The sequence below is a fragment of the Antechinus flavipes genome, chromosome 1 (genome assembly GCF_016432865.1).
Source record: "Antechinus flavipes isolate AdamAnt ecotype Samford, QLD, Australia chromosome 1, AdamAnt_v2, whole genome shotgun sequence".
Classification (NCBI taxonomy): Eukaryota; Metazoa; Chordata; class Mammalia; order Dasyuromorphia; family Dasyuridae; genus Antechinus; species Antechinus flavipes.
In genome coordinates this window covers 563,843,747-563,856,026 of record NC_067398.1, presented here as the reverse complement: position 1 = coordinate 563,856,026, position 12,280 = coordinate 563,843,747, and the positions used below count along the sequence as shown (strand labels likewise).

Genomic DNA, 12,280 nt, shown 5'->3' with positions numbered 1-12,280 from the left:
TTGTGTCTCCAACCTAGCAACATCTTCAGTAGTAATTATTCTGTTGGAGAAAATTTAGAGGAAACTAAACGATAGGGCTATTTGTACCTATTTGTACTCTTGTTTTTAAGATAAAAATTTATAATTATTTCAGTTCATCCTCAAATGGTATGGACCCAAGGTATTTTGCCATCCTAGTCACACCCCATTTCATCAATGTTGAAGTGAAATGTTGTCCTTGTAAAGTTCGCCTTTTGAATTCAAGTATAAAATTGGCATTTATCTCTATTAAGTTCCAGTTTTAGATTTAGCCAAATTTATTATTCTGTTGATGTTTTTTGATATAGATTCTGTTATCTAGTTGTTTGCTAACCCTCCAAGTTTTGTGGCCATCTACAAATGTGATTTGTATTCCATCTAAGTTTTTCTCAAAATTATTGATAAATATGTTAATTTGTATAGGACCAAACATATATTTCTTTGGTCTTCTAGTAGTGTAAATTTCTCGATCCAGACCATCTCCCTTTACTTAATTTCTATAGAACCCATGATTTTCATGTGTACTACCTCCTCTATTGCCAGAAACTGTTGCTTCTGAACATTTCTTTCCTCTCTGGTCCACTGTGAAAGAAAATACATCCTCCTTTCTTTTTTCTCATTAAAGCTTTTTATTTACAAAATATATGCATGGGTGATTTTTCAACATTGACCCTTGCAAAACTTTCTGTTCCAAATTTTCCCCTCCTTCCCCCACCCTCTTTCCTAGATGGCAGGTGGTACAGTACATGTTAAATATGTTAATATATATGTTAATTCCAACATATGTATACACATATTTATACAGTTATCTTGCTGCACAAGAAAAATAGAGTCTAGAAAGAAAAAAAATTGAGAAGGAAAACAAAATGCAAGCAATCCTTTGGGAACTTACTACAGAATTTTACTGTAGCTTTCTTCTATATATTCCCCTTTTTTTCCCCCTCTCATTTCATACCTTATAGGGAAATACAATAGTGGGGCTAAAGAAATATGCAATTTACAATTCAGAGGAATATCCAGACTTGTGCCCAAATCTTTTGGGGATTTTTTCAGAGCAGATAGGACAGGAAGGGATGAAAATAGGGGTATATATGGGGAGTTGATAGTAATCAGGAACTGGCACCAGGACTAAGAATGTTTCCTATGAGATCAATGCTACACTTAGCAGGGAAATATTCAAGGGAGATTTGTCTTCATCTTTCTCCTCTTGGATAAGAAAAGGAAGAATCCCTTTGGTTAGGGATTCTAGGCAGCAATGTAGTCCACAAATGTGAGAAGCAAGGGCAGGATAGAGAAGAATATAGGTTTCATGGGAGCAAACTTGTGTCTTATTTGAACTTTTTTTCCTCCCTTAATACCTCGTGTGATCTTTTTCTACTTGCTAATGGAAGGCCCACCATGAAATGCCTGCACCTATCATTTCAGGGACTAGATAAAAGAGAACAATGGAGTTTTAGTTAGTGGTTCCAGATTAAGAATTGGGTTCATTGTGGCTCTTTTCAACAGTGAGGTGATTCAGGCCAGTTCCAATTGTTTTGTGATGAAGAGAGCCATCTGCACCCAGAGAGAGGACTATGGGAAGTGAGTGTAGTTCACAACATAACATTTTCACTCTTTTTTGGTTGTAGTTTGCTTGCATTTTACTTTCTTTCTCATTTTTTTCCCTTTTTGATCTGATATTTCTTGTGTAGCACCATAACTGTGGAAATATGTATAGAAGAATTACACATGTTTTACACTGGATAACTTGACATCTAGGGAAAGGGGTGGGGGGAAGGGAAAGAAAAAAAATTACAACTCAAGGTTTTGCAAAAGTGAATATTAAAAATTATCGATGCATATATTTTGAAAATAAAAAGCTTTAATCAGAAAAAAAGAATTGTCCATATTTGTGAGAAGGGAAGGAAAGGAAACAAAATTTGATAAGATATAACTTTAGGCCTATCTGTATTTGCCTTAGTCACAGTGGCATACTGTTACCTGTAAGAATAAATAAAAATAAAATCTAATTCTGTCCTGAAAAGTATGGGACTTTCCGATAGATACATTAAGTGAAATAAGAACCTTTCAGTTGAAAAGAGAAATCTGAGCTACATTGATTGCTAAAAGAAAAAAATCAATACCTAATTTTTTTTTAACTTTCCTAAATCCTTAGGTAAAGTTTCAGTCTTTTGAAATAGCCACTGAATCAAATTTCCTTAAGCAAAAATAAAAATTCCTAAATGATAAATAAGTAAGTATTTAGGCAATATTCCTCTTGGACAAAAGGCAAATCAAATATATCCTATCTTCATGAAACCATAACTATATTGCTGTAGTCTAGTAAGAAGTGCCTCCTTTATGTCCTACCAATACAATAACTAACGCCAACCTCTCTTTCTAAATTGTTATTTATCCTGCCACAAGTCCTACCACATATTCTGTCTTAACACACTATTCCATAACTTTATTTCCTTTCCTGTCCCATCTACCCATTATATCTAGGAGTCAAATTAAATTCCCATAAACATCAAGGGATGAGCCAAACTCTTACATTTTATTAAAATTTGGTTGCATCAAATACTGTAAACCTCAAAATCATGATCCATTAGCTGCAGTGGGTAATATTTTATTACACTGAAATTTTCATGCAATAGTCCTTGTAATAATATTGACATGGAGCCTAATCTTTAGCCAACTCTCCCTCAGGTGATGAGCAGAGGAAAACAGCCATCATTTTTTTCTGTCTTGACAATATCTAGACAAAATAGAATTTACCATGTTTTTGCTTGGGGTCTATGAAGAGAGAGATAGAATAACCCAGCAGGAGCAGTGAGTGACTTCTTGAACAAATTAAGTTCCAGTGCCCTGAGAGAGAATGTCAGAAGGCTGCCATGCATTTACGGAAATTGGACTGCCATATGGTTTCTGACATACTTACAAACAGAAAGATAGATAGGGCACAATTATTGAAAGATAAATCAAATACCACCTGTTCTTTGATACCTCCAGTAGTCAAAGTGACAGTAATAACTAACATTTATATATCCCTTTAAGCTTTACAAAACACTTTTTATATATAGTATTTCATTTTAACTCCACAACAGTCTTGGGAAATAGGTGCTATTCTTATCCTCATTTACAAATGAAATACTTAAGAACCCATAAGTGACGTGATTTGTCCAAGATGAAATAGTAAGTGTCTGAGGCTAGAGTCAAACTTGGTTCTTCCTGACAAAATCTATCATTATACCACTCAGCTGTCTCTAAATAACAGATATGATGATTCTGTTACAAAGTTCGTCTCAATTCAGGCCAGTTCCAATGGTTTTGTGATGAAGAGAGCCATCTGCACCAGAGAGAGAGAGAGCTGTCTGTGGATCACAACATATTTTCACTCTTTCTGTTGTTGTTTGCTTGCATTTTGTTTGTTTTTTTTTCTTTCACATTTTTTTTTCCTTTTTGATCTGATTTTTCTTGGGCAACATGGTAATTGTGGAAATATGTGTAGAAGAAGTGCACAAGTTTGACATATATTGAATTACTTGATGTCTAGGGAAGGGAGTGGGGGAAAAGGAGGGGAAAAATTTGGAACACAAGGTCTTGCAAGGGTGAATGTTGAAAACCATCCATCCAGGGGTGGGGGGAAGGAGGGGAAAAATTGGAACAAAAGGTTTGGCAATTGTCAACGCTGTAAAATTACCCATGCATATAACTTGTAAAAAAAAAAGCTATAATAAAAAAAAGTAAAGATTCCAACACATCCATCCATATGTTTTGAAAATAAAAAACTTTAATATGGGCTAAGGGATTTTTGATGTCAAGGTCATCACTATGAGAATCTGAACTGGGGTAAAGGGTTGAGGTCTGGACTGATTGAAGTATATAATGTTAATTTTTTCCCCTCTAAATGTATCTGTGCAATACAATTCTCTTTGCTCAGCCTGTTGATTATTATTTCTTACAATATAACTTATTTTTCACAATTTTTGGAGTGAGGGACTGAAGATGGCTACACCCTTCTTCTTCTGCTTCTCTTAGCAATAACGTAAATAAACTTTCATTTGTTATCTTCTTCCCACTCCCTCAGCCCTTTTAAGCAAAACTTTCAAGCAAGGAAGCAAGAGTGAGCTACAGATGAATGAGATTTTGGGAGAAATTCTGATCCATATTTGCAACAAAAGTTATTATAACCAACAGACATTTAAAGAAGTGAGGAAAACTGTTTTGAGGGGAAAAAAACATGAAAGAAAAGCCCAAGAAATAATCAAACGTCTCACTCTCTCTTCCAATTCTTTGTTGTGCCACAGTTTATAACCCATCTCCAAACAATTCCAGAAACACACATGGATTCTGAAGAAGTGGAAGGAAGGGAGATTGAGCAGTCTTAATGAGAAGTGTTAAAAATAAATCAAAAGTTAAGTCCCAATTATGTGACCATATAATACTATCATGATTTCTAACAACTCAAGTCTTTAAGCATATGGTTATCCAATCATTTTAATACTGTACATAAAGACAATAAGGAAAATTCAGTCTGCAACCCCAAACAAAATGTATTTTGATTGCATCTAAAGGTAAAAGTATAGCATTTCCATTTGTTTTATTTGTTGAAGACCCTGTTACGGAAGAAAAACCAGTTATTAGCTATTACTCCTGAAGACTTAACTATAATTATGGGTAGAATCGTTCTTTTGGGCCTCTCAAAGCAGCTCCTTTCTAAGACAAGAGTACATGCTCAGTGTATAACACAGAACTCTTTTGCCAAAACTGCTTCCTCAGTACATCTCTTTTAATCTTCAGTAGAGATTTAAAAGGTTGGTACTTACTCAGTGCATACAAGGTAAGGATTATTCCAGCCAGGCAAAATCCTTCAAAAAACCTGAGTGTGCTGAACATGGTCACATTCACTGAAAGTGCCACAGTCAATCCAAAGATCAGAATGAATATGATGGAAAAGAGTAGCACCGGTCTCCGGCCAACCCTGAAAAGAAAAATCCATTGGTACAGTACACCATTATAGCTCATGTGATAGCAGATGCCAAAATAAAAGCCCGATGGAATTACATAATAATAATATCTAAAATTATATAAATATAATTTATATGACATTTTAAGATTTTTATTGTTGTTCAGTTGTTTCCATCTCTTCATGCCTCACTAGGGATTTTCCTGGCAAAGATCTGGGGGTGATTTGCCATTTCCTTCTCCAGCTCATCTTACAGATGAAGAATCAGAGGCAAACACAGTTAAGTGACTTAGGTAGGGTCACACAACTGGTAAGTGTCGGAGACTGGATTTGGACTCAGGAAGATGAGTTTTCTTGATTCCAAATCTTGTGCTCTATCCATTGGGCCATGAAATAGCTAAGTACCATACTCTATGAAGGTTCACCAACCCAACCCATGCTTTTCTAGATATCTCCCTTCTATGGCACTAACTGCCCTAAATGTAATGTACATTTCTTGCCCTGGGAACTATCATCAAATCAATATTGCCAGTATTTCTGCAAAAGGCAAGTTAATTGATTGACCTATTGCTCCACTCATCACTGTGACTTCCTAGACCAAAATACAGTGTACTGCTAGCAAGTATATGAATCTGAATTTGAAGTCTTCATGACTCTAGGTCAGGAGCTCTATTCACTGGCCCATCTAGCTGTCCATTTTAAGGTGTATAGAACATACTATAGACACTATCATGTCTTTTGTTCCTCATGACAAACTCTGTGAAGGAAGTAGTGAAGGTATTGTTTATCTTTGCTTTTATGCAAGGAGGATGAAGATTCCAAGGCTAAGACGTGGCTTGCCTGGCTAGCAAGTGTTAAAAACAGAATTTGAGTTTCTCTACATTTTAAACCCAGAGCGCTATTATATCTTAATGCCTCTCAAGAAAATCTAACATCAATGTACAAATATTTTATTATACATTTACTATGTGTCCAACATTATTGACACTGGAGATCCAAAGACAAAAACCAAATTTCCCCAGCCATAAAGGAGCTCACATATAACTATGTAAGAATGTATAAAACATATTCAAAATCTATGTAAGATAATTGGAGGGATAGGGCAGGAGGAGGAAAACTAGAGGCTGAGGGAGATCAGGATGGGATTTGAATTTGAAAGAAACTAGGGATTCTGAGAAGTAGGTGTAACTCATCCAACACCATAGTTTTACAGATAAGACTGACAGCTCTGGAGAGATTATATAATTTGCCAAGTTACACAACTAGCTTGTGTATGAACTAGAGCTAGAATTCAGCTCTTCAGAGTTATTTAGAACTCTTTCCATTATTAAGAGAAATGGTTTAATTTCTTCTTCTGTTTTAGATGGCACTTGAGGGTAAAGCAGAGACATAATTAAGACAAGAGCAACCAGCAAAGTCAATAACTCTCCAAACATCAACCCCGACACACCCTTATGCAAGAGGACTTGAGAAAGAAATGAACCTTGAACTGAGCTCTAAAGTCAACAAGTGTACAAAGTAGAGGACACCCACTGAATAGAGTTTATCCATTTCCTAGCCTTAGCTTTGCTTAACTCACTATTTGGATATCTGGGAGGGATGTCCTTCATAAACTTTTTTTTTTTTTCCAAAGTAAAAATCAATGGATCTGAAGGACTACTACTCTAGGTCTCAGTTTCCTCAGTCAAAAAAGAAAAGAAAAGAAAATATTCACTGATTTCCATTTTTAGAATTGACAAAGATCCTCTCCAACCAATTTCCATTCATTTAGATCTAATTCCTTATCAAGAGAGAAACAAGGACATATGTCCTTTACAGTTTGTAAAAGTTCAGTGATTTGCTGTAAACTTATAATTAAACCTTGGCTTTCCATAACTTTGACAATGCTCTCTAAACATTTTCCTTGAACAGAAACAGGCTGTTTTCTAAATATCTGTCCCATCTTAGCTGAAATTCTACTTTAACTCTTCTAACAAAATTTCTTTGTTGCACTCACCCTAATTTCTGGGTTGAAATGTAAACATTTCATAAGCACCTACTATGTACCAAGAAATGAGCTAAGTGGTGGAGACACAAAAAGAGTTAAAAGACAGTCTCTGTCCCAAAGAAGCTCACAATCTACTCAGAAGTTCGATCTACTCAGGGGACCAAAATGAAAATCAAATGGAATCGCTGTACCCAGAGAATTTTGCAACTGGAAAATATTATGATATTTAAAGACACTTTCTTAGAGCTATTACTTAAGTAGTAAAGATAATCCCTTCACTGAAAAATATTATAATATTTCCATGCTACCTCATGCTGTAATTTTCTTGTCAATATTTTCTAAACATCTTCCCTAAAGGATAGGGGAAAGGCTCCAATATCAATGGGGTTAACTTCTTGTTTTTTTAATATTTAAGAAATGCCAATCACCATCTGTTGTTTGTGACATCAACCACAAACCTTACTTAATTGCTTTTGCTGATTACATATATATGGATATTCTCAATCACAGAATCTCAAGAATTGGACAGTAATGGCTATCCAATTCAATCCATACCTGAACAAAAGTATCCTTTACAATAGGGCTAAAAAAGTAGTCATCCACCTTTTGTTTGAAAACCTCAAGCAAAGGGGCTATATTCTAAAGCATCTCAATCCTAATTTTGGATAGCTTTAATTGTTAGGAAGTTTTTCCTGACATTGCCTCTTTGCAGCATCTAGTAGCTTCTGGTTCTGCCCTCTGTGAGCATATGGTATAAATCTGGTCTCTTTTCTATATAATAGCTCCCATTCTACAATACTTGAATACAGTTATAATGTTTATTTCTCAGGGTTAAATATTCTCAGTTCCTTCAATTGATACTCATGACACATGATTTTGTTAACCTGATGATCTTCTGGGCTATTAAAATCCTTCCTAAAATGCAGCACCCAGAATTGAATAAAATACCATGGATATGGTCTTATTCCTGGGTGTTATGTTTTTCAATATAGTCTAAATTGACATTGGCTTTCTTAGCTGATATATCTCATCCTTGATTTACAGAGAGCTGGCAATCACTGAAACCAGCCCTCCAATCTTTTTTCAGACAAAAATAATCATCTAACTACACTTAACCTTCCCATTTTATATTTGTGAAGTAGATTTTTTTGAACCTAATTATAAGACTTTACACTTATTCCTACTGAATTCTATCTGATTAGATTCAGCCTAATGTTCTAGCCCTTTCCAAATCTTTTTGAATCCTAACTCAGTCTTCCCAAGCCTTAGCTATCCCTCCTGGCATTGTTTCATCTGCAAATTTTATAAGCACACCATCTATTTGCATTTTTAAGCCTTTTATCTCTATAGAATGAAAAAGTCTGATCTTCATTAAAAAAAAAATCTCTGGCAGATGGGAAGGGAGTTTTAGGGGACACAGGATCTTTTATTGCCTTTGAAATACTAAAGGCTGTCACTGATGGTAAGTTTGTTTTAGCTGTTTTAGGATATATCTAAGGGGTGATAGTGGTGGACTGAACAAGAAAGAATACAGTGAGTCTCCCAAAAGTAACCTCCCAAACTTTACCAAATTCTCCCTGGAGAGAATTGGGGAAAGGGAGAATAGGGCATTGTATTAAACCCCGCCAAAGGCTTCTAGAAGTCTTTTCCTGGGAGCTATTAGGTAAAGGCTATTAGGTATTTTCATCGGCTGTTCCTCATACACAGAATGCTCTCTCTTCAGTTCTACCTCCAGGTTTCCTTCAAGAACCCACCCAAATCTTGCTTTCTTACACTGAGGCTTTCCCAATCTTTAATTCTAGTAACTTTTCTTTATTGATTATAATATTTCCTATTTATCCTATACTGTTTATAGCTTGTCTGTATATAATTGTTTGTGTGTTTTCCTCCTATCAGTTTGTAATCTAATCGAAAACAGGGGCTGTCCACTGCATTTCTCTGTATCCTCAATGCTTAGCATAGTACCTGGTACATAATAGGAACTTCACAAACATTTATTGACTCATTGACAGGAAGAACTTGACTTCACATGCTTTCTTCAACTCTACCCCTGCTGTCCTTGACTAAGCTTAATTCTGTAGAATTGACCATTTCTTTGATCTTTACCTCTTTACCTCCAAACCTAAAGTCCATAATGTCATAAGACTTCCAGATGTCAAAATTGAAGAGCCAGTCCTCACTAGGCCCAAAGTCTTTTTCATTGTTCTTTAGGTTAATTATAATTTTAATACTTCTAATTTACAGCCACATGTATCACCAGAAGAATTCAGGTTAAAGAAAGTCTTTTGCAGCAACGTGCCAGTTTGGGATCATTTCTAGAGTCCAATCAAATCTAATCTTTTCACCAATCAATCAAAAAACTGTTATTAAAGTATATCTAAATACTAGCCAGGGGTCCTCAAACTTTTTAAATAGGGGCCCAGTTCCCTGTCCTTCAGACTGTTGGAGGACGGGAATATAGTAAAAACAAAAACTTTGTTTTGTGGGCCTTTAAATAAAGAAACTTCATAGCCCTGGGTGAGGGGGATAAAGGTCCTCAGCTGCCACATCTGGCCTGTGGGCCATAGTTTGAGGACCCTTGTAGTAGAAAATGTGCTAGATTCGTTAAGAACAATCCTTGCTTTAAGGAGCCTACATTCTATAGCTTCTATATAGTGTATTTAACCTCTGGTGGAATGTACATTCCTTGAGAGTAGGGCTTTTTAGACAAATAGGAAAACTAATACTAACTTTCACTACATGCTTACTGTGCAAGACTCTTATGTGCTAAGTGCTGAGGATTTAATCTCTCTCACACACACAAGTTTGCTGAATGGAATTACAACCAAAGATAAAACTCCCTTCCATAACAAACATCATATCATTTGGGTAATTGAAAGACTTTTCTCTCTGTCTATTGAAGTGATCTATATTGAATGACTAGCCAATAAGGCAAGAGTCTGTCCTAGGAAGGAAAGATATAATGTCTAACACTGGTAGTAGAATCACAAACGGAATTTCATTTGGAACACTGGAATAAACTGACTGGTAGCTCATTACCATCCAAGTTGGCCACTTTAGGTCAATTGATTAGAACACTATTTTAATGAGGTCAGTATTGTCAGTTCAGTCTGTGTACTGGTCAATTAACTTGTCTGCTGTCTGGACCCTTACCCTTGCCTGGCTAACTTATAAATGTAGGCCCCATGGTTACACAGCATAGCAAGAGTATAAATGATTGAATAGGAATCCATCTTTCTAATGGTATAAGAGAATATAATTCTAAAAGTATGTAGGGAAGTAGCATAGAAAGCAACTAATCAAGTTCCCCAGATATATTTCTGGGCTTCCTAGAGTCTTGTTCTTTATACTTGTTTTTATTTTCTCCCAGACCCATTATGACACAGTATGAATTGTTGTGAGAAATGATTCATTTGGGCTGCTACTTTATTCCAATCAGTTTGATGTTTTACATAAATATGTTTTATATAAATCATATAAGGATGATAAGATTGGTTCTTATAGTAGTTCTTTACAATGAATCTCAAACGTTAATGTAATGTTCATTACCTGTTTACCAGTTATGAAGCTCACTTGCACAACCCCCAATTTTTTTTTTTTTACTCAAATTTTTACTCAATGTCTATGTCCAAATCCTGCATGCGGGATCGGGGTGGAGGGAAGGAGATGCCTTGATTCTTTGAAAAGTCCTCCAACTTATTTTTGTAAATCTGGACCTCTCTTTCTACCAACATGAACAGGTAACCATCCTATGACCATCCTTCATCCAAGCCATGATCCCCCCGAAGACATCTCATTTTTGGCTTTCAAGAGCAAGGTCTGTCAACCAATGACATTCGATATTTTACTAAACTGTTTTTGCAAATTTGGGTAATCAAATCTTATTTTAAAAAAAAAGCAAGGTTCTAGAGACCCGATTATCTCAGACTGTAGGGAAAACCTAAGGTCCACTTCATCAGAGGGACTCATGGCCCCTTTAATAAAGAGTTATCACTGGCTCAAAGCTCTGCTTTTTTTTAGAGATTGGGCAATTATAATTCCCATGCTATTTGAATTTTTTTTTTTATTTTTGAAATAAAAAATTTGTTATTTGAATGCACAATGGCCTCCAAAAGCCAAACTTATAATAGGGGCCTCTTCCTCATAGATATACAATCTTCAGTCTACTTTCCAAATAGCCACAAAAGCAAACAAGGAGTTCTTGGCACATTTTAGCAGCACTGACATCAGTGGTTTTTCTTTTTTCTTTATATGCTGTTCTTTTTAGTTAAGAATGTTCAGATTCATAATAGAACAATGGAGGGTTGGGTTCAAAAGCACAGCATCCCAACTCATCTGAGCAAAGGTAACACTAGTTTCTTAGAAAGTCAGAATCCAAACCACTTTGCTCATCTAACCCCCTCACACTTTGCCACCTGAAGCAGTTAGACATAGATTTTTTTTTCTAAGTAGAAGAGGATACAAAGAGATTTAAGTTACACTATCAGACTTGATCTATCTTGCAAAGGCAAGCCAGTCCTATTTTATTCTAATTCAAGGAGTGAGAATGGAGGGATCCACAAACTTAAAAAAATTTTTTTTATAATTGTATTTCAGTATAATTGGTTTCCTTTGTATTCCTGTCATTCATTTACTTCTTTTTGCATGTAAAAACATCATTCTGAGAAAGGGTTGCACTAAAGTGGTCTACCAAAGTGGTCCAGGACACCAAAGAGTTTTTTAAAAAATTATTATAGCTTTTTGACAGAACATATACAAGAGTAATTTTTCAATATTGACCCTTGCAATCACTTCTGTTCCAACTCTTTCCTTCCTTCTCTCCACCCTCCCCTAGATGGCAGGCAGTCTCATATATGTTAAGCATGTTAAAGTATATCTTAAAATACAATATATGTGATATCAAAGAGTTCTTAACAAGAACCTCTTGGTCAAAGGTACAAAGACAAAAAGTGTTTGTTTTACAGGTGAAGAAAAAATTCAAAACACAAATATCGGGGACAAGACATGAATCAGATAGCATGGTATATGTATAAAGAACATTTATTCTTAAAGTTAGAAGACCCAGATTTCAAACTTACTAATTGTGTGAATCTGGGCATATTGCTAACAGTCTCACTGAACCTATTAAATAAAAATTCTAATGTTGACATTACCTGCCTCACAGGGTCGCTGGGAGGAAAGTACTATGTAACTAATTGTGAGCTGCTTTCAGAACAACTCCATAATAAAATTCCACATTTTTAATTGATATTTTTCTTTCCCAATGCAAACATTTCTTTTTTTGGCTTGGGAACAAGCACAAAATGAAAACAAAGTCTCTTCCAAGT

General features: G+C 35.5%; 1 protein-coding gene across 1 annotated transcript in view; it reads right to left on the bottom strand.

Annotated features, from left to right (window-relative positions):
• SLC22A23 (solute carrier family 22 member 23) overlaps window positions 1-12,280 on the bottom strand; it is a 265,206-nt gene that overhangs the window by 193,436 nt on the left and 59,490 nt on the right. The window contains exon 3 of the mRNA XM_051970757.1: window positions 4,827-4,981. Within this exon, the coding sequence (XP_051826717.1) occupies window positions 4,827-4,981 (155 nt within the window). The remainder of the gene's footprint in view (window positions 1-4,826; window positions 4,982-12,280) is intronic.